Raw genomic sequence first — 23323 nt, forward strand, 5'->3', positions numbered from 1 at the left:
CCTTAGGTTCTTCAGAGAAAAGAATTTAAGTAAAAAACATGATTTGTTTCCAAGGTTGCAAGTAATGGCCAGTTGAACCTCACACCATCCTCCCCCTCCCCCAGTGGCTGGTGCTTGGTGGTCGGGGGTTCTGTGGTGGAAGCCCAGCAACTTCTTGGCCCCAGAGGCCTACTGCCTGCTGTTGTTGTCAGACAGTTGGCCAGGGGTCCGCACCTCACCCAGGGAGTTTGTGCCTTCAAAGCGCTGTGAGGCAATGGCTGCCTGGTGGGACATGCTCTTCCGTACGATGTCACCCTTCCGCCACAACACCACTTCCTACAGAGTTAGAAGAAGGGACAATATGGTACTTGAGAGAGGCTTAGGGATGCTTTTCTCAGGGGCTCCCACCTTGGTCCTAGGGAATCTCCAAGAATAAAGCCCTTTGCTGATCTCTTCCCAAAGCAAAGAGTGCTAATACCCATGTCCCTGGTGTGGGTCATAAAAGTGGCAGTTAAGCCTGAGGAAGCAAATCCTAGGCATCAATTGGAAATTTGCACTCCTGCAGTAAGAGTTTAGGCAGTCCCATGTTTCTACCTCCTGGTAAGATAACAAGGAACAGTGGCCTTTCTGTGTTGTGCCCAAGGGGACCCAGGGTCCTGGAGGAGGCTCCCACCTGTTGCTTGAAGTAGCGCCGTTCCTCCTCATCTATCAGCACCAAGTTGAGGTAATAACGCACGGAGAACTTCTTATTTATGTCCCGCATGGTGGGTGTGAGCTCGTACCCTGCCAGGAAGAGCCTGATGGGGATGGACTCACCTGTAAGGGGTGAGGCAAAAATGAGGGTGAGGGACACAGAGAAACTGTGGAGGCACTGTCCTACAACACCCATCCTGGCTGCAGCAGGTCAGACGCTAGCTGAGCAAGGCAAGGAGCATGAAGCAAAGGCTTCTGCCCTTTGAGATGCTACACCCTGCTTCCCAGGAGTTTCTTGGAGCAGATATGACTTCCCAGCTCCATTCCAGAGTGTGGTTTCTGAGCATGCCCTCCCATGGCAGAAAGCAGTTAGAAACACTGAATAGCACAGAGAAACCATTAGGCACCATTTGCTATGTGTCATGTGTCTTGTTTGATGAGGCGGGGGGAGGGGGGTGTTTATTCAAAACATGATCTTTATGTAGTTCTGCCTGGCTTTGAACTCAAAGCAATACCCCTGCCTCAGCCTTCCAAGTGTGGAATTAGAGGTGTGACTCAATAAGTCAGTTAAGCTACTGGGTTTCTTTTTTTCCTTTTGAAGATTTATTTTATGGATGTGTATGTTTGCATCCGTATGTGGGTACATACACGTGTGCTCAGGTCTGAGGCATCCAGAAGAAAGTTGTCCTTCTGACAGCTGCCTGATGTGAGTACTAGGACCCAAACTCAGATCTCTACAAAAGTGCTCCTAACCACTGAGCTATCTCTCCAAGTTATCCCTCCCTTGAAACTAGTCAATTTATGGCCCAGAATAAATCTCTCCTCTAGTAGTAATCTGCCTAGAAAACAGAAAACTCATGCTGGATTCTGTTCTCCAGTAGTCAGTTTACTTCTGAATATATCTGTAGCTCTCACTTGGAAAACCAGAGAATCCAGTGACACGTTTTATAGGTCCTATCAGTCTAATAAGAGGAACAAAATGAGGGCAGTAATTCTACTGAGAAAGGCCAACCTTATGCCAAATAGAAATGAACCTTTAATTATCTGCTCTTCTGTCAGCTTCTCTGTGCCCCATTTCATTTGTAAAGCAGAAATGACAGTTGGCTCTACTTGCACAGCTGGTCAAAAGGGAGCATCATTTAACACAGCTAGGTCCCAACACTTTCAAGGGTCCCATAGAGTAAACACTTAAGAATCTGTTGTCTCCAGTGCTATGTACTACCCAAGGCAACATCTCTTTGGAACACCCATCAGGAATGTTCTACCATGCACTTCAGGGAAACGAGACCACCTTCATCCTTAGCTGCTACAAAGCCCATGACAAATGTAAAGGAATGCTATTTTCTCGTTCCCAGGAAGTCTCCAAATTCCCAAACAACAAGGAGTGTTCATGCCTCCTCATCTTAGAGACCCTGTGGTGCTCAAGGAGGCCCGATCCAGTGGTTCCTGGTGTTGTCTGAGGCTCTGGTAGCATGGGCCAGCAATCTAGTAGCACTCTCATGGCAGATAAATGAGTTCCTGGAGGGAATGCCTTTACTGTAGGTAGAACCAAGCAATGAAAATGACTAGGCTGCATGGACCTCTTGCCCTCCGCCAAAAAACATGTCCAAATGCCAAGAGGAAAGAGCAATTAAATATTCAAATATATCTTAAATCAGTTTTCAATTTTTGTTTTGAAATGTAGGGTCTCATGCAGCCTAAGTAGGCCTTAAACTGTCTAACCAAGGATGAGGTTGAACTGATCCTCCTGCCTCCACCTACCAAGGGGGGTGAGATAACGGGTGTGTGCAGGCAGGCCTACTGAGATGAAATCCTAAGTATGTACAAAAGGTCACTGTGGGGCTATTGGAGCTGTAGATGGGGTAGAAAGTTGAAGTTCCACGGACTCGGTTTCTCCTCCCCACCCCTGCCACTTGAGTGTTGGCAACTCCCATGAGTTTCACACCAGCTGCACAGTAAGACCGTGTCTCAAAAAAATAAATAAAGAGGTAAAATAAAAAAGATGTTTTACTCCAAAACTTGAGCCCTTCCCTAATGCTGATACTGAGCACGTGGCCTGGAGACTCACCTCGGACTGGCGCCCCGTCCATGATCTCATACTTCGCTATTGTGTCGTTCTCGTGGTACACATTGGGACCCGTGCCTGTTGTTTCCCGTTTGATGATGTCTATCTCCATGTGCTTGATCTTGATTCTCACCAGCAGGAAGTATATCTTCCCTACAATGACATCTTTCAAGTGGTATCTGAAGAGAAGGAACAGGAAGACAGTGGTTTAGTACGTAGCCCTTTGTGTCTCGCCATGGAGCACACTGTCGAGGATGCCGTTTGTGAGATGGGTAATGGAAGTGTGTGCTCAACCTCACTATTGGAATAGTTTCCCCGACATGACCTTACTGGAATCTGTGTGGGGTTCCTCTTCCACATCCTGCTCAAAGGAGATGTTATTTCAACAATTAGTATTTGTTTATCTTCTCTGTCTCCACAGGATACACCTTTAGTTTTGTTTTGTTTTTCCAAGACAGGGTTTCTCTGTTCAACAGGGTTCTCCTAGTTCGCCTTGTAGACCAGGCTGACCTCTAACCTGTCTCTGCCTCCTGGGTGCTGGAATTAAAGGCATGCACCACCTCACCCAACTGTACTGTTAGTATTTTTTTAATGTATGTGGTTTTCTAAACTAGGCCTTAACAGTTCCTAGTAAACAACTGTATCTGCTCCAGGCTAGACAGCCCAGGTAGGAGCAGAATAAGACAAATGAATCTCCCTCTGCACGGCTGCCTCTCTCTGGGCTCTGCTAGCATGGCTCATGTTCTTAGTTACTAGGAATATAGCCATGTTGTGTAACTCTTTCTATGGGATCATGAATGGCACCCTGGTTCCCAGTTGAGATGAGGTTTGGGACCCCGGTGACCCTGAAAGGGATGTAGGAGTCTCAATTTACTCCTGAAACCAACCACAGCCCTCCATAGATTTGTAGCTATCAGGCAAGGCAGGTAAGGGCAACGCTCCAAGCCCTTCCACAGGTGAGGACATGATCACAGGTCACACAGGCTCAAGACAGATCTTCATTAAAATGAGGTACCTAAAGGCCTGGGGGCTTAGCCAATTAACCTTTCTTCCTGTAGGCTCCCACTCCACTCTCCACAGCATCCCAGCGGAGCTAGGATGCCCAAGAGCCTGGGAACCGGACAGCCCTGGGCCTAGCCCTGACTGTCAGTTCCCAGGCCTCAGACCTTGCTTCCCCACCCCTGGAGCAGTGTCCCTGCAGTTTCCCCTAGCCCGACACCAACAAGCAGCAGTGGTGGCGGCAGCCGAGGTGTCACTGATAAGCATCAGTGTTGTGGTCCAACTTCCAAAGTCCTGCCTTCCCCAGCGGCCTGCCCTGAGGTGGAGTGAACACGGGACCCCACCCATTAACCCAACATCTTTCTAACCCTTTTGGAGTCTTCTTCTGTGGGCTAGCCAATGGTGCTGATAGTCTGTGTATGTACAGCCCTGTATCAGGTGTGCCCCAAAGATAGCACACTCTTTAAGCCTGAAGCTAGACTCAGCATGAGATCCTTAACAAGGACTTCAGAACTGGACCTCCTGTCTTGGCAAGTGGGAAAAGAGACGTTGGAAGACTCATTTATTCAAATGAATGAGAGAGGGTTCAAATAGGCAATTCCTAGTTTTCAGGTTTTTGCTACCCACTGCTCCAACACTTGCATACAGGCTACAGGAAATGCTGCAGACTTTGAGTAGGTGACTCCACATGCAGACATGGCAGGGCGCCGCCAGCAACATTTCTTGGGGGATATTTATAGACCATGCATGGATGCTAAGGTTTTCTATACTTTTGTAAATGAAGCTTTCATTTACTGTAATGAAACTGTACACAGGAGCACCCCAAATGAGAAACATGTTTCATGTTCCCTTATGGTCCAACCTGTTATACAACAGGAGGGGAAGACCAGGAGTATCTACCCTTGACTGCATGTAACTGACTCTAAAACACCTTCTTTCCCCCCAAGAAAACTGCTGACTAGTGGCTGCTTTAGGCTTACAGATAAAACAGCATTGCTGCTAGTGAAGCTTCATCAGAGGGCTGGGGGTTAACCAACAGGACCAAGCTGAGTAAGAAGACTGTAGGGAGGGAGGCTCCGTCCTAGGACTTATTCCCTATCCAACAGGTGGGCCAGGCCAAGCAGGACTGGCTCTAGGTAAGAATGGCCATTTTATGGAGGCTTCACTAGGTTCCAAGCCTGAGAACAAAGAAACATGTCACTTTGTTTCACAGTTGTTCTTAGAGTCAAGATATGCTCCTGGTTTAAAAACTGTCCCAGACAGACATGGTAGCACATGCTTGAAATCCCAGCACTTTCGAGGTAGGAACAGGATCACAAGTTTGAGGGCAGCCTGGTCTGTGTAGTTGAGTCTTTCTCTTGTTCCCAAACCCTTAGTAGGTGACCTGACTCTCCTTAATGCCTGGCCTGTGGTTGGCAGCCCACCTAGGGAAGGCCACTATAGTAAGGAGTATTATGGAAGACTGAGAAGATGATTCAAGTTTTGGATTGATCTCCAAATACGTTCAGGAACAGATTATATTCAAAAGGAAGATATAAGAGTGCCAGAAAGTTCTGCACCTTCCAAACAATTAAATATTTTGATGCTCTAATAGTAAACAAAGTAAAACACGGCTTTCCAACCTGCCAGGTAAAGGTTATTATTAGACCTTTATAAAAGTGCACCAGATATTCTGTACTGTAACTCACTTTGGTTCAGGAAGGAAGCAGGCCATTGCTGCTGCATGGTTTCTCACTTTGATTTCTAAGGCAGGGAGGGGAAAAGGAGAGTGGCATTGTGTTCTGTGGCGGTTCCTAGCGATAAAGGAAGTCACTTTACCTAGCATCCAAAACAAACAGCCTAAAAACTACTTTAGCTTGACTTTGAAAGTCATCTTAATGTTTACAGATGTGATCACAAATAATCTAATATACTGACCTATGAAGTTTCTGTTTCCTGACCCATCTAACTAGCCTAACATCTAGTGTATTGTTTTTGTGGTCTCCTCTGCAGCAGGTTACCAAGGAAGCTGTCAGTAGACATTCAACTCAAGATCACTTTTAACCTCCATAAATAACTATCACACAAGCTTGGGGCTTAGGGTACTTACTTGGATTTGTTATACTCAAATTCAATATGCAGGCAGTCCTCGATCCCAACTTCCATCTTGATGGATGAGTTCAGCTCGGGGTATGTGCTAAGTGTGTGAACTACAATGTCCATCTCTTTGACAACATCATTGAGGCGGCGGCTGATGGTGGCTCGAAGGAAATAGCTGTAAGAGATGGAGTCATCCTGCGTGAGTACTTCCAGTCTCCAGATGCTGCATAGATGAGACACCAAAGCAGCCCACCTCAGAGCCCTACTGTAAGTAATGTCTAACCCTTTGGGACTATATAGCCCTTTGAGAATTTATGGGCCCTTTTCTCAGAAAAACAAAAAACTATATATATGCACAGACTTCTGCAATGACAATTTTAGGCAGGTCAAAGCCTTCCTTCAAAATCCTTTTGGGAGCTCATGACTCTGAAATAAGAACATTATCTTAGCAAAAGTGGTTTCTTTATTTTCTACTCCAACAGCATGGTTTTTATGTCCCCTGCCACTGTGTACCATCTATGTAGAGGGTTTGTTTATTATCTAACTCCTGGCTATTTGGGCGGAGATCTGGCCCATACGCTTACATGCCTCTCCACTAAACAGTATCTGATCAATACAAGTGAGAAATCAAGCTCCATGTTCATTTCAGTAGTCTTCCTTAGCTTAGCCTCTGCTAGGCACGAGATCAGTATAATAAAATCTCAAGGGAAGCTCTGGCAGTGTGAATATGCTTGGCCCATGGGAGGTAACACTATTAGGATGTGTGGCCTTGTTGGAGGAAGTACATCACTGTATGGGTGTGTGGCCCGTGACGCTCCATCCAGTACAAAAGCCTCTGCTCCTGGCTTCCTTTGGATGAAAATGTAGAACTCTCAGCTTCTTCAAAGCCATGCCTGTCTGGACACTGCCATGCTAATGGGCTGAACCTCTGAACTTGTTTTCCAGCCCCAATTAAATATTGTCATTCATAAGAGATGCCTTGGTGTCTCTTCACAGCAATGGAAGCCCTAAGCTCACAGCTAACAGAAGCTTATAATCTTGAGGGAGATAAACAAACAAACAAAAAAAAAATCAAGACAGGGAAAGGGTAATTAAAAAATTGTGATTCATGTTTATGAATACAAAAGTGACTTCAAGAAAAAAAATGTACATGTAACACAACAAAGTAGCAAAGAAATCTCTGATTTCACCAGAGGAGGCAGCTGCAGGGTGGGGCAAAGGTTTGAAAGAAGGTATGCAAGTAGACTCTAAAGGCTCAGCAGCCGGTCAGCACTGCTTTCTCCACAGCCCAGTCCCCTGCATATAATTCTATATAGACACGCTTGAGAGTGGACAAATCTTAGTTGTAATTTCTTCTGAGTCATCCTGTGGTAATCCAAGAGCCTGTTAGGCATTACTGGAAAGCTAACAGACATGCTAGTGAGCCACATGAACTACACATGAGGCTGCCAGCTCTGTGGGGCACTGACTGCTTCCAGGCAGTCAACTTCTGCCAGAACGACACAAGCAAGGTGTTTGTTCCTCGCCCTGCCTAACTGCTCAGCTCTCAGATCCATCTCGCTGCCTGTACAAGACTGCATCTGACTGAAGATTCAAGTCAAGCTTTCCAATTCTTGTCTGCTCTATGCTGTTTTTATTTAGGGCCTAAGCATATCTTCCCCACCCCCCAAAGACTTTCTCTTAACAGAAGGTCCCCCACTCCGCCAAAAAAACAAAACAAAGCAAATGAACACAAAACAACAACAGCAAAAAAAAGAAAAAAAAAGAAAAAGAAAAAGAAAAACCCACTGTTTCACTTGGACACAACTGAGAGGGGAAGGGGAAAGGACTGAGAACCCCTGACCTCTAGTTTGCCACTGACTGAACATAGTTTTGTTGTTGTGCGTTTCACTATATAGCTCTGGGTGGCCTGGCCTGTAAGACCTCAAACATACTGATCCATCTGCCTGTTTCCCAAATGTGTAGACCACCATGTCTGACTGAAAGTAGCTTTTTTTGTTTTGTTTTGTTTTGTTTTGATTTTTGAGATAGGGTCTCGCTATTAGCTCTGCCTGGCCTGGAAGTCAGAGATGACCTGTCTCTATTTCAAGGCATGTGCCACCATGACTGCTCTGGTCATAGGTGTCAGATTATCTGTTCCAGACTCAGTGTCCAATTCTTCTGGATCTACTACTGAAGGGAACTGCTGGACCACACGGTGACGTATGCTATAGGTGGGGACTGAGCCAGTGCCTTGCATATTAATTTGTCAAGTCTGTGCATGTGCTGCTTACACTGGGCTACACTTTGAGCACTCTGCTTATTTATTTATTTTTGAGGAGCCACCCTATCGTCTCCCTTTCTTCCTACAATACCTTCCTATAGAAAAACCACTAAGGCAAATAACTGGGGTAGAGGGAAGGAATTACCAAGTATGGTGGTTTGCCCTTCTCCCCAGTTCCCTCTGCCTTGCTAAAATCCCTGAGATAACATTCCTAAAGCTAGCCACCAGGTCTATTCCCTTATTTGCCCACTTCCTCCTCCTGAGGCTGACCACTGAGATCCACATATCAAAGTATTAAAGACCAGCAATCAAAAGCTCCCTTTGGCTGCCATATTTAATATGCCCAAATATAATTAAACACCTCATCCTAACACAGATTTCCTTCTGTTCCTTTATAAAATATGGGCCACTTCTGTTCTTCTCTGTCCAGAGGCAGCCCTTTGCCCCCTGGGACAAATAATCCTGTCCCTCTCCCTTGTTCCCTTTGCCCTTTCCCTCCTCCTCTGTCTCCTATCTATCTTTGTCTCTTATTTCTTGTCCTTTGACCCTCTGAGGCAAGTAAATCTCCTTTGTGCTAAGAACTTGGTATTGCAAGGGTTGGGGGTGGGGTCACTGGTCATTCCAGTGCAGACACCTGTAACCCAGCACTCAGGAGGCTGAGGCAGGGGAACTGAGAGTTTGAGGTCAGACTTAGGTTAAAAAAAAAATTTTTTTTTAAAAGCAATTCCTATAGCCAAACATCGAGTGCTAAATAATCCTCACTGGTACTTTCTCCAGCATGACAGGATAAATCACTGTCTTTAGTGGATGGAAGGAAACTAGGAGAAAGAAAGGGAAATGCTGGTCTCGCTGCAGTCCTCACCATCCTAGGCCTAGGCCCATAGATGGTGAAAACAAGTTGATCTTGTGAGATCAAGACTTGGGGGTCAGGTGATCAGACAGTGAGAGTGTATGCTCCCGGTGATGTCACATAATCTAGGAGTCTAGAGCTGCTGTGGGCTTTTATTTTCTATTATCAGAGACCCAGGCATCGGTCTCCTTCAGTTTCTTGGACACATTAGTTTTCTGGTTTAGGACCCCTAGAATGGGTCCTGGATGATGTATTGCTAGGCACGTGCACACTGAGCTAAATGCTCGGCCCTGTGTCCAGTTTTTAAAGACGTGTAACATTTTTAAAGACGTCTGTTATACATGAAAACATTGATTTCTTTTCCAAATGACAGAGAAGACAGATCTAGAGTTAGAATCCTAAACTAGTACCTATTTTCAAAAGATAATGCTTTTAAGTTAGAGTCCAAAATGACACTGATGTTCTCTGGGTGAGCTAAATGGAATGGAGTCAATACCTCTGGAAGCCAAGCTGAGGTGTCTGTCTGTAGCCACCTCACATATGAAAGCCAATTCCTGAATTTTTCAAAAGTTTTAAGAAATGGTTGTCAAAAATATCTATTATTTAAAGTATATAAACTTACAAATAAATGACTTACCTAAGAAACAAAGGCAATGTATTCTAAAATCCCTTGGCTTCATAATCATTTCCCTACACTCTGTGAGGCCCCCCGCCTGGTCTTCAGAGACTCCATGTGATGGTGTCTGCATTCAGGTTTGGAACGGCCAGGGAAATAGTCAGCAGGCATGTAACATGTTCTAGCACACTGCAGCTGTGCAACAGCACTCTTCCTGACACCACGGAAACAGCACAGACACTTACCGTAGCTTCACATTCTGGCCCGTGTAGGATTCATACGGCTTTTCCACATGGGTGAACTCGAAGTCGAAGGCCTGCGATTGGGTGATCTCTCCTGGCCGAGCCAGGTCCTTCACCAGAGACACAAACTCATGGTGGTTCCCACGGTCATAGTAGAGTTCTAGAGGGACAACAAAACCTTTTACATGAACCTACATGAACCTAGAGAGGGCACTGTAGGCGGAAGGCACCGTTCTCTTCTGAAGGTCTCAAACCAGACTTGTGGCCATGTTTTAGGGTCTCTTCTTCCCCCCTCCCCCCAACGCTAGCCCCTCCGATGAATTTTCCAAAGACACCTTCCTTCCTTTTTTTGTTTGAGACAAGGTCTTACTATGTTACCTGGGTTGGCTACTCACTCTCTGGCATAAGAATTCTCCTCTCCTGCCCCAGCCTCAGATAATTAGAATAATAGGTGTCACCATCATGTCTAGCCAACTCTTCTGCTTCACATATGGAGAATCCATGATACAAAGAAAGCCAATACAACAGAGAGAAAATTCGCTGGTTAAGAGCACTTGTTGTTCTTGCAAGGGCCTGGGTTCATTTCTCAGAACCCACAGGGTAGCACACAGCTGTCGGTAACTAGACTTACAGGGATAGTGTCCCTGTCTGACCTCTATAGGTAGGTACCAGGCATGCATGTGGTGCACATACATACATGTAGGCAAAATACTTATACATACTAAACAAAGAAACTTTAAAAATAAATAACTAAAAGCCAATGTGATGCTCCAGGCCATTGATCCTGTTAGCAATCCACTGACTATGCACCAATAAAGGTAAGAAAATTCTAGGGTTAGAACATACTCTGTGAGCAGCCTTTCAGTATGTATCAAAACAATCACCATAAACAACAAAGCACCTTGCTAACATTCCTGACTTTTGCAGGATATGCATGGCTACTTCATTATATCAGCCTTACAATATAATCCTGCAAGATGGCTAGATCAGGCCTTCTAATCTCACAGTCCAATTTGGCCCAGAATTTACTCTGTAGCACAGGCTAGCCTCAAACTCACAGCAATCCTTCTGTCTTACCCTCTCAAATTCTTACAATGTGAACCCATGCCCAGCTGGTATTTCTTCATGATAAGCTCATGTTATCATCAGATCTATATTATTTTATGGTTTTTTGTATTCTATAACTCAATTATTATATATAACAAAATATTGTGTGTATATACATATACAATATAATAGTATATACACTATATATTCTATGTGTGTGTATATATATATATGTATACACACATATATATATGTATATATATATATGTATACACACACATAAAACAATATATATAAGAATTAAGTTGTTAATATATACACGGTCTTTTTTTCTACTTTGCACTGAAGGCCCTTTAAAGATGAAGCCCATAGCTTCAACTTCCTGGACCCTAGATGGAAGCACTGAATTCTGCCTGTGATGAAAAACAGCCACAAGATAGCTCAAGTCTCATCCCTCAAATATCCTTGAGTTCAAGCATTGTGCTAGGCTATACCCCACAGGGGGGAGATGAACTGGGACAATGGAGTTGCTGCTTGAAAGACAAACCCACTGTCTCTTAAGCCTGGTCCTCATTCTCAGCATCTCTAGGGCAGCATCATTTCTCTTTCTCAGGGGTGACTTGGCTGCTCAGAGCACTGCAGTTGCTCTGGGTCCAGTTCCAACACAGTAAGATCTGAAACCTTCATTGAGATCAAAACCTTACTGGGCTCAAGAAACCAGATATTCTGCCTTTCTATCGCCACTGCAGTCTTCAATCCTGCCCTGTTGGGAAGACCACCTCCTGACAAAGAGAAACAATCTCAGCTATTAATGTTAACCTAACTACAGAATCCCCACAACACTCCATTAGCTTCATCTGACATGCTCATCCCATGGGAGCTTTAATATAACTTAGGGGCGTTCGGAAGCAGAGTGGGCTGTTATAAGATTTACTCAACTTGAGCTGGGAGTACAGTTTAGTGGTTGAGTACTTGTCTGCCATGCATGAAGTGGCCCTGTGTTTGACACCAGCATTAGTGGGGCAGAGGGGGAGAGAGAGACAGAGACAGATAGACAGACAGAGACAGATAGACATACCAAAACTAAATAAAAAAGTAAACAAAACTGCAAAAGCATTTATCCAATTCATGGATATGGTAACAGTATAGATAATTCCACTCCAGTGATGCTGTTTCTACACAAATTTACAGTGTGCCCTGTGGTTAATATACATCGCTTATTTCCTACCTAGTTATATTTTGATCAATGTTTTTTTGTTTGGTTGGTTGGTTAGTTTGGTGTACTTTTTGATACGGTGTCTCCCTGTAGCAACACCTCCCTGCAACTTGCTATACAGACCAAGCTGGCCTTGAACTCAGAGACCCACCTGCCTCTGCCTTGAGTGGTAGGGATTAAAAGCATGTGCCACCATGCCAGGCCATCAGTCTTTTACTACAAACACTCTACTTCCTTTATAAAGATGACATGCTATCAGCAGTGGGTGGCATGACAGGAAGTAAGTGACAATCCACAAATCCCCTGAAGGGAGATAACAGTTCCAAATTATGTAGGAGAAAGTGAATAACCCTGTAACTAACTGTGCCCCTAGTAACGTTAGGACATGCAGAGAACAGGGCAGGGGTGAGCAGGCCATCTTTGGTGACAGGAAATCTTCCACTCGGTCTTGCTACCCAGCCTGGTAAATGGTGCTAGCTCATGTGAGAACTGAAGCCCTAACTTGGGAACCCTATATCTCAGCTCCCAAGCATTGGGTTTTGGTCCAGTAAATTCATTATAAGAAGCACATTGCCCCAATGTCCATAAACTTCCAGTGGAAAACTGCAGCATCCAGAGGAAAATGGAAAGAGAAGGAAGGAAGAAAAACACACAAAAGTGATGATCATACAACCTGAAGGCAACATGAGAAAAAAAACAGAACCTGTTCAGAGTGTGCTTGAACTACAGTATTCGAGGATCCTAGAACAGTGCAGAAGTCCCAGCCTGGCCCAGCAGGGGACTCAGGCAGAAGACCTTTCTTGCACAGCATCACATTCTCTCCAGTGCTTTTCTTCCTATAACACATCTGTATCATTGCCTACAAGAAATCCCATGAGAGAACACTGTGGTCTGAGGAGTGCAAGAACAGCCATTTGTTGTTTTATTTTGCTGAGATGGGTCTTGCTACATAGCCCAGATGACTTTAAATTGGGGTCATCCTCACTATTTCTAGGAACATAGGTGTATGCCATCACATCTAGCTTGGAATGGCCCTTTTGATTTGTAATGTTATAAGCACCTTGGGAATAAGTCTGCAAACACTGTGGCCAACGTGGCAGAAATGGCAGCTTGACACTATTTATCAGAAAGGTTGGTTTCATCTTAAATTAAGGCAGAAGATCCAAGTGTTCTAGCAAGAGACTTAGGCCCTAAAGAGACTATTTAAAAATAGTCTCTCCCATCCCAAAGCAGCACCTAGAGTCATCCCAAGCACTAGGGCCCTTCAGGAGAAAAGGAGAAACTCTACACCTCGCTACACCCTCCCCACCCCAGGTCAAGTAACTTCTGTCATTAGTTTCCTTCTTCACTCAAAAAGAGGAAGTACTTTTTGCATTCAGGATGTTTTCGTGGTAATACCTGCCAAACGGCCAAGAAGGGAGGTTGCCAGTGTAGAAGGAAGTTGAGCCATTGACATTACAGACTGAGCGTTTCAGACATCCTGGGACCTGCTGCTGGGCTACCGCCACGTAGTGTCTGGATTTTGTGTTAGGCTTGGGAGAGATACAAAGCAGCAAGAGCCTGGTTTTCATCTCACTTTCCGAACCCGTTTGCAGATTACCCGTTCAAGAGTCCTGCCTGCTATAGCTCCATCCAGCTCCTGCCCCTGGCAGACCCAAAGGAACAATGCAACCTCTGGGTTGTGCATGCACAGTTCTGCTTCGTGCAAATCTAAGCCCTGATGACAACTTAGTAAGGCTGCCGGAATCAATCCAGTTAACCTCTGCATGCCTTTTCATTTGGTATTTCAAGAGTAAATGAGCTAAAATTAAAGTCTCTGGAGGTTTTTGTTTTGTTTTGTTTGTTTGTTTTTAGGACAGGCTTATCGGTATTGATGAGCTCATTAGACAAGTTTTAAAATTTATCTATTTGGCTCTGGAGCATAAGGATATTTGTGTCTGCCCATCTCTGCAAGTTTGACCCTCTAATTATATTTGGTTCGTCTAACCCCACTAGCCTTCAAGATTCCCGAGGCTGGCTTACACCTTTCCCAGGGTTTCCCAAAGGATTTCAGCAGGACTTCTATGACTGCAGCCGTGCCCTCACTGCTCCTTGTATACTACTCTTCTTTCCACCCCCACCAGTCTAACCTAAAAGACTCTCCTTACCACACATCGACTGCCACTGTTTCAATAGAGACTATGCTATCAGGAAAAGAGTACTAGATACAGAGACAATAGCCAAGCACCCAAAAAACAGGATCACTAAATCATGGATCTACATTAGGAGCTAGGAACTGATGCCTTGCTTGAAACAATAGTCTGGCTATAAGGTCGGAGTGGTTGCTACAGGATCCGGTGAGCCACAGGTCTGGCAACCCCTCTTTTCAACAGGAAGAGGTGATCTCAACTTGAAATAAAAATATAATAATTTTTTTTAAAAGGCAAAAACAAGTAAGCTGACATCAAATGCATTGCTCTCACATCCCAGATCCCACAAGAAGATTCATTCCAACAGATTCATGATGCTTATGTGCTACCTAAGTTCTCAGTGGCCTGAGAGAACATCTACCTAGTTCATTACTGTCTTGAAAAAAACAAAACAAAATAAATAAATTATTTATGTATTTAGGTGTTTTGTCTACATGTATGTTTCTGTAGCAGAAGAGAGCATTGGATTCTATGGGACCAAAGTTATTTTATGAACTGCTGTGTCATGTGGTTGCTGGGAATTGAACGAAAGACCTCTGTAAGAGCAGCCGGTGCTTTCAACTCATGAGCCACTCCTCCAGTCCCTATTTAGTTAAGTTTTTAAAGATAAGGTCTCACTGTGTAGCCCAGGGTGGCCTAAAACTGATGATCCTCCTGCTTCAGTCTTCCAAGAGGTCTGCTGACAGGTGTGCAACACCTGACTGATGCATCTGAAGAGGCTAATCAGTGAAGAAGTCAGAGAGACAAGTCTGGAAAGGCAGGCTAGGACAAGCTCCAGAAAGGAAATAAATATACTCCCTCTAAGAGCAGGTAAAAAGCAAACAAACAAAACAGCTTTTAAGTGATTGTCAATATGAGAACTGCCTCTTAGGAAGTTCATCCTTGCAGAAGATTATGAGAAGGATATGAAAGAGATTATCAGAGCAGGTGATTGAGTTAGACGAGGGGCAATAGCTCCAACTTCTCCAAGACCCAAACAAACACACAAACATACAACCTGTTTTATCAGGAAGGACAGAACTCAGTGATGGTTAAGTAACTCCTGGCTGTAGGTACAGCTACCCATATAACCTGACCTTCTAACAGGACAGAAGCCCCACCTACTTGATACACAGTCAAAGAATGCAACCAAGGAGAAAACCACAGAACCACAACTTCAACAAAGTCACCCACTGGCTTCGCTCTGGTGCCCCGAGGTAACTTCGGAATAACTGTCTTAGATGTATGACACAGTATGTCATGCCCTGATTCTTTGGGGAAGTCACAAAGATAATAAAGAAATATGAAGGAAAGTACTTTGTGCTGAATAAGCTGGTATATCCTAATAGCAATCAATTTCAGGAACAAAAAAGAGTGGTAAGGAAAGTGGGAAGACATATTTTTATATCAAACATACCTAGAAAGGCCTTTTCTTTATGGCTTTGTTTTGAGACAGTGTCTTGCTGTGTAGGCAGACTGATGTTGAACTCCAGATCTTCCTGGCTTAACCTTTGGAGTCCTAGCATTATAAGTATATGCCATCTGGTCTACTAAAAAGCTTTTTCTGATGTCTTCTCCTTGATAACAAAATGTCAAGCCCAAACAATAAATACACTGTTTATAATTCTGTTTTGATCTACCACTGTTCTGTCACATAAGCATGGATAATGAATGTGAATGAACTTGAACGGTATACTTTAAGCACCACACCCACCTCTAGCTGTGTGAAAGCTCTCATGGCAGAAGTAAATGCTTTAAGATAAATAGCTGGAAAATGTTCTCTGTAAAAGTCCACATGGCAAGCTAACTGGCAAGAACCTATGAAACCTAGAGGATGGGAGCCTGAATCTGTGGCTAAAATTCCGTTTGTGAAATAACCAGGTGATTTCAATATACTTGATTTACAGCTGACAAAGCTGAAGCCCCAGCAGGTCAGAGTGCCAAGGTCCTGGGGAAAATTATCCCAAGAAGCAATAAAAGGCTTCAAGAAAATTGAGTAAAGTTACAATCTTGGAATGAAGGAGTTAGGCAAGAGACCAGGTGGGGCAATTACAGCAAACAGCCTCTTTGGCTACCTTGTATTTAAATAGAAAGAGACTAGCCACCATGCTTTCCTTCTAGGATGGCTCATTTCCTACTGTCTGAACGAAGCAGGGAACTTCTGTACTTATTCATAATCAGGGAGTTGATGGCATAGACAAAAACTAAAACATACCTGTTCTTACTGGAGCAAAAGAACTGTGGTAGTAACTTTAAAACTCCTACTTAAAATACCAATTCTCAGCAGGCCAGAACTATTTCATTTATCACGCTTAACGTAAAAGGCTTTAGATTTATATAATCTGATCTGTGATTCTTTCTTTACTGGGAGTGACTTTATCCTCCATGGGGACACAGGGCAATACCTCAAGGCATTACTGTGTGAAAAGAAGGGGATGCCCTAGTTCAGGAAAGACTGAAGATACAGCTAACACCTGCCACAGCAGTGATCCGGCTCCACCTATCAATTGACAGTGCTCCTGTCCTGCCTTCCAAGCCAGAAGCAGGAGAGGAACCGTGTGAAGTTCACCCTTTACTCTCTTTTCTAGTACAGCAACAACACGTTCACATCCAGGCTCTAAAAAGACCAAACAGCTCCTTTATGATCACTCAGTCTTCAGCTAAATTTCATATTTTTAAATCCCAGAAGGAAGATGCTTAAGTCCAAACAGTGGGTTGCAAAATGTAGCTACCAGGACTCCTTTTCCCTTCTGTAAAAGGAGGCAAACAGATGATATGCCCAACTCTCAGCATATGAACTTAGCAAGCTTTCCCAAGGAAGTTGCTAAAGTCAGGGTCCATATGTGCAGTACGGGGTACAGGGTAGGGACTTTCTGATGGGCGTCCATCATAACCTACTGGTGACTTCATGATACAAATATTTTATTCTAGAAGTACCCAAGCACTCTGATAACACAAAATACTTAAAATTGGTGACAATCCAGTCACGATGGGCAGTTCCTCAAATCTCTGTGGGGTTTTGTTTTATTTTGAAACAGGATCTCACTATGTAATTAATGCTAGCTGGCTTAGATCTCACTATGTGAGCCTAGCTGGCCTTCAACTCAGAGACCTCCCTGTCTCTGCCTCCCAAGCGCTGCAATTTAGGGCATGTGCCACCAAACTCGCCTGGCTCCCCCAATATTTTGTTTTACTACCCTCCCTTGGTCTAGGTCTATTAAAATTAATAATATTTGAAGATGACTATTGAGCACTGCAAATTTTTGATCATTTAATTATAGTCTTTACAGTATCGCTTCTTTGACTGGAAAAAAAAGGAGAAAATTAGACAGCTAAATACTAGCATTGTTATAAATGAGTTTGAGAAATAGATGCGGTCAGAAAGAGGCAGGTTAAAGGTATTCATGAAATGTGGTAGGGAATGGATGAGATAGACGCAATTTATGAACCCTGTCTACCACACTGCATTTTAAACCGGGAGGGGGGGTGATGGATAGGTGGGTGGGGTCATCGCTTAACTCTGGATTGGACCTGACAGCTATAGCTGTCAAACCCACCTGCAGGATATTGTCTAAGCACCTCACTATAAAATCCCAGAAGCAAAGCTGGGAGCACACTGCAGGAGACAATGGGGATACCCAGGCACCAGGTGAGCATCCGACCATACAGCAGAGGGCTCCCTACCCGATCTAGGCTGTCCCCACCTCCCCAGCAGCACGCTGTCACTTTTGGCACGCAAGAAGGTAATGAATGCATGGGGGAGTCGCCCACGGGCGGGACTCGTGGGTGAATCTCAGGCTTTAGACTGCAGTTGAAAAGAACCTGTCGAAGGCCTAGCAGAAGAATCTGAAAAATCTCTGCTCCCAGCCCGTCCTACACTCGATTCCAGGGCCGAGCTGACGTCCCGGGCTTGAGACTATCCCAGGGAAAAGACTCACCGATCTGCCCAATGAACTCGATCTTGATGCCTTGGTGCTCTAGTCGCTTGTTGGGGTTCTTCAGAGATAGGCTCACCTTCCCCGAGACGGTTTCTCCGTCGTAGAAGAGGAAATATTTCTCCTTCTTCCCGTCCTCAGTCTTGTGCTCCGCTCGCTTCCTACTCTCCGCATCATTCAGCAAGATTTCCACCTCCACGCTCTGCCCGAAGCCGAAGAAGCTCATCTCCCCGCCTGGCCGCGCCGGTGTCGGCACAGACTGCTCCCTCCCTCCAAGGCCTTCCCTGAAGGCAGCCCGGAGGGCCGGCTGCGGGAACGCGCTGGACGCTGCACCGCAGCCCCGCTCCTCTGAGCTGGGCGGTGGGCGATCACGGACGGCCTGCGCCCCAGGGGAGAGGCAGGGCGGAGGAAGGCGGTCGGCTGCGGGTTGCGGCGCCCAAAGCAGCGATGCAACGAGGCCAGGCACAGTACCTTCTCCCCAGATCCTGGCAGTGCAGCGACTCGGGCCCCGGGGGTTAAGGCGCAGGGCACTCTTGTCCTCTCGCCCACCGGGTGGGGTCCAGCGCCCAACCGCACTCACTGAACTGACTACACTCCTGCGGGGCAACGCACCTAAGTGCTACGGCGGCGCCAGGCGGGGGAGGGGGCAAGAGAACTCCGGCCCGGATGCGAAGAAGATGCCACGCGCACGCGCAAGTCTTCTCCACCCCCTCCCTTCCAGACCGTCAAGAGGTGCGCTCATCTGCGCATGAGCAGTGCCAAAGGGCGCCTCGTCTCGCTTAGTTAACATGGCGGCCCTGGCCTCTTTCCAGTAGAACTCGGGTCCAGATGTTCCATTAAGTCCTAGCACTATAGGTGCGAACTTGTAATATTCTGGTTGCATTTCTCTTCCTAGCCCGATAAATGCCAGGCTACTCTTCACATTCGAATACGAACAACGTTTGCATGCTGTCTGACGGGGTGAGGTACCTTTCACATGCACGCTCAGTGTCACTCGGCAAGGGCAAAGGTGACTGCTATTACAGGAAGTAAGCTGTCTCCACTGGCCTCTAGATTCCCTGTCGTGTAAGAAAGACGAGACAGTAAGAAAAGACACTAGTGACGCCCTGACCCCAACATTAACTGGAATAGTACGGAAAAAGCTCTTCCAGCCTTGTTTAGCTTCCAGCCTTCGTTCCGCCCACTTTATGAGCACGCAGTGGACGACCCAGACCATTGGCTTAGGTTACAAACTCGGTTCCACGCGATGATTGGTCGATTGTAAATCCCGAGCGTTGCGATTGGTTCGCCGAAACGTCTCCGAGCGCGCGCGGGAGAGGCTGGGAGCCGGTACTTCCATGAGTCAGGATGGCGCTGCTGAATCTCGGAAGAGACCTGCAGCCTTGGTGTCCGCTGGATCTCAGGCTTGGTAAGGAAACTCAGCCGCGAATTCTGGGTTCGGGGCTCGGGGTGCTTTGCTCCGCCTGAGGTATCTAAGCCTGCGGCCCGGTTCCAGTAGGGGTGGTGGAAGGGGGAGTCCTGGTCTCTGCAGCGACCGTGAGCCTCAGGATTGTGACAGACCCGCCCGGTTGGTGGCCGGCCAGACCTATGGTGGGATCAGAGTCTAGAGGAGTAATTGGTAAAAGAGAACTAAACTGTTCTAGTATGTAAGGGGTCGAGGCTGGAGGATTGCCATGAGTTCAAGACCATCCTGGGCTACACAATGAGTTCAAGCCAGTATGGGAGTGTCAATAATAATAATGATGATAATAATAAAGTGTCAATAGTAATAATGATGATGATAGTAATAATAATAACAGCAACCTAAAAATCTAATAGTTGGCCTCTTCTATGCTAGTGCATCTGCTTTCTCCATCTGTCACCCTTGTTCTGCCAAGTTTTCCTGGACTTACTAAGTCTATTCCTGTCCCCAGGTAATTTTAAACAGACAATCTCTACATTCAGATTGGTTTTTTGTTTTTGTTTTTGTTTTTTTTTTTTTACTAAAATTTCTGATCATAAGTTCAGCTAGATGGTTCTCGTGAAGATTTCATTGGATGTCCAAATGAAATCAAGATTCCCAAAGCCAGCTAGTTGCACCAGTTAAATCATGAGCTTGAGGAGTTCTCCCTTTAATACCCACTGCTCCCTCTTTTCCCTACATCCAGGCTCCAGGCCCAAGTCCTCATAGTCAACGAAGGCAATTTCAGAATAATTCCTAACTGCTTTCTCATTCGGTTAGTGTTTCCTGTGCACCCTGCATTGCCTCTTTTGAAGGTATGGGTTTGCATGTGACAGCTCTTTGAGCCTTTCCTGCTTGTTTTCTAACTATATGACCAGATCTTTGGCCTCCATATAAGTGGAGGTGTGGGGGTCCTTTCTCCAAGCATGACATGACCTCAGCCATCTTGACATCAGAACAGTTGTGATTGTCCACAGGAGACTATTACAGAGCTAGACGCCTAGTAGATGTTCCAGACACTCCCCTTTGCCTTTCCCAGCTTAATATAACCCTGACCCAGCTGCCTGTGGTCCTGGGGAAGGGAATATGCTAGGGTATGTAGGAGGTGAGGTAGTAGTGTGGTATAGCATTCGCTTCTGTACTTAGATCCAGCAAACAGACTCATTAGCTTACCATGCTGGGCTTAGGTGGAATCTTTTTGCTTGTTAGTGCTCTTTCAATATGGTAGTATGTGTCTAAGGCCAAGCTGAATGTGAAGCATGCTTGGAAGGAGTGTCTTCCTCTCTGTCACTGGTTCCTTGTTGTGGGTTGTCCCCAACAAGCAGTCAATACCCAGGTGATCTCACATGAGCCTTCTCTCCATTTTAACTGGTCAATAAAGGCTAGAGCTTGCAATTGGCCAGTGGAGGGAAAAGGTGGGATGGGAGAGAGTGGGGGCAAGTGGAGAGAAGAGACCATGAGGGAAGGAGAGGGGACAGAAGAGGAGGAGGAAGCCAAGATGGAGCAGAACCACGTGGCTAGGAGAAACTACAAGTACCAAGGGTCTCATAGCTGGGGAATAAGTTAGTATAATGCTAGTTATGCCCAATCTAGATACATCACTTATAAATATAATAACTGGATTGTGTGTTTTTTTAATTGGGCTTATTGGGATTGGAAATTACTGCAACAGTTCCCCGTGTTGCAGCAACCCCAGACCATAAAATTATTTTGTTGTTACTTCATAACTCTAATTTTTCTACTGTTATGAATTGTGATGTAGTTATCTGACATGCAGGATATCTGTCTAGGCAACCCCTGAAAAAGGGTCATTTAGCCCCCATGGGGGTCATGACTCACAAGTTGAGAGTCACCGCTCTGGGTATTCTATGGAGTGCAATGCCTTGTGATGTATTTATTTATTTTATGTATATGAGTGCTCTCTCTGCATACATGGGTTCCTGGGTGCCAGAAGAGAGCATCAGATCCCATTACAGATGGCCATGAGGCACCATGTGGTTGCTGGGAATTGAACTCAAGACCTCTGGAAGAGCAGCCAGTGCTCTTAACCACTGAACATTCTTTCCAGCCTGTGCAATGCTTTTTGGATGGAGTTCACCATGCAAACAGGCTGTAGAGATGGGGATACCCTGAGGGTGGACGATGAACTAGAGAATATATTGAAGTCTTTCAAAACAGCACAGAGCAAACCCATTATAAGGTTGCTAAGGCAGCAGTTTTGTGGCCTTTGCAATGGAAGCAGAGCTGTTCAGAAAGAACTGCACACAAGAGGAATGGTGGTGGAAAAAGAGCGTGTGCTACTGTCTGCACATGAGCTGATGATCTGTCAGGAAATTTGAGGAGAGGATGGTAGAATGGAGACACTGGCTTGCTGCCTCAAACGGCAGTGGGGTCTAAGGAAAGAGTACAAATCAAGTCTGCGGAAGAGAGCCCTTCCTGGAACCAAAACCATGGAACCTGAGGGAAGGATCAGAGAGGAGGGAGGGAATAGGGGAGACAGGATAAAAGATACTCCTCCGGTTTACTTTTAGTACAGAAGTGAGGCATGACCCATAATTCAGCATGAAAATGAAAGCCTTCATAATGGCCTAGCATAAGAAGCAGATAATTAGGGAATACACTGCCTCTAAACTGCTGTAGTTGGAAAAGAATTAATGTTACGAAACGAAAGAGCCTCTCACAGCCTGGCTCGTGAGGCTCTGGGATATGGAGCAGATGGGAATGGTCTGAGTACCCTGACCTGAGGTAATACAGGGCAATCAGTCCCTGACAGACTGGCTCATGCAAGCCAGTGGGCACACTTGACTGACACTGGCCAGAGTCTTCCTATTTGGACTGGAAGATGAAAGAGCAGGAATTATTGAAGAAACTGGACATCACATAAGTGTATGGTGCCCAGATCTTCAGGCCATCTTTGGTTCACTGGGTTAAGGAATTTAGCAGAGACCTCAGGCCTGATAGGGAATTCAGTGGCTTTGCTGACCCCATAGTAAGGCCTGTTTTTTCAGAGACAGAAGAGACTGTGGTAGGTCTTAATTTAATGACTTAGCCTAGTATGTACACTGTATATCATATATGAGAGATGCTGAAATTCCTGGGAGTTTCAAACTCCAGGATGAAATGGGCTCGGGGTGGGGATGGTGGTGGCTGGCAGATAATAGAATCTACTTAGCTCACTGGAAAGCAAGTATAAGATTTGTGTCAGGAAGGCAGAATTTAGAGCTTGTGGGTCTCTGGAAGGCTGTAAGAGCAAGCTGACCACATTAGGGCCAGTAACACAAGTAGAAAACATTTAAGGTTGATTTTAGTGTAGGTAAGCATACACTATGTACAGCTTCCCCTTGCAGTAACTATGCAGGGAGTGGAGTTGCTTGCCCAACGTGGGGACCTTTCAGTAGCCATGTGTGGCAGATGGAGAGATGCTACCCCTGAAGCTGTCAGGCTGGGAAACAATTGAGAGTAGGCTATACTCCCCCTGGGCCCAGAGATGACCTTCATGCAACAGAACTTCCTGTTCTCTTCTGTCTGCATTTCTACAAGTATTACCTTTGACATCAGAGATGTTTCATTTAGACGGCGGTGGTGTTTTGACTACCATTGGACATGTTTAATCTGGATAGGCCTTGCTTTCCTCATCTGTCAAATGTTTATAATGTCTAGCAGGACTTTTGTACAGTTGAACATCATGCCTGGTGTATAGTGACTGATGAACAGATACTAACGCTGACTC

The 23323-nt window shown here is 45.4% G+C and overlaps 2 protein-coding genes across 2 annotated transcripts in view; one reads left to right on the plus strand and one right to left on the minus strand.

Moving 5' to 3' along the window:
• Positions 1 to 168: 168 nt before the first annotated feature.
• VPS26B (VPS26 retromer complex component B) lies at positions 169 to 18804 on the minus strand (the record flags this gene model as incomplete). Its single annotated transcript, XM_080930273.1, has 6 exons — positions 18156 to 18804; positions 9790 to 9946; positions 5826 to 5990; positions 2741 to 2916; positions 653 to 795; positions 169 to 315 (listed from the first exon to the last, which is right to left on the minus strand). Exons 1-6 carry the CDS (start codon positions 18376 to 18378, stop codon positions 169 to 171), a joined length of 1011 nt encoding a protein of 336 aa, XP_080786399.1. The 5' UTR covers positions 18379 to 18804.
• Positions 18805 to 19494: 690 nt separating this feature from the next.
• Positions 19495 to 23323, plus strand: part of NCAPD3 (non-SMC condensin II complex subunit D3) — a 58290-nt gene continuing 54461 nt past the window's right edge. The window contains exon 1 of the mRNA XM_080929860.1: positions 19495 to 19560. Coding sequence (XP_080785986.1) covers positions 19500 to 19560 — 61 coding nt within the window. The 5' untranslated portion in view covers positions 19495 to 19499. The remainder of the gene's footprint in view (positions 19561 to 23323) is intronic.

This window comes from Micromys minutus, assembly GCF_963924665.1.
Source record: "Micromys minutus genome assembly, chromosome: 16".
Classification (NCBI taxonomy): Eukaryota; Metazoa; Chordata; class Mammalia; order Rodentia; family Muridae; genus Micromys; species Micromys minutus.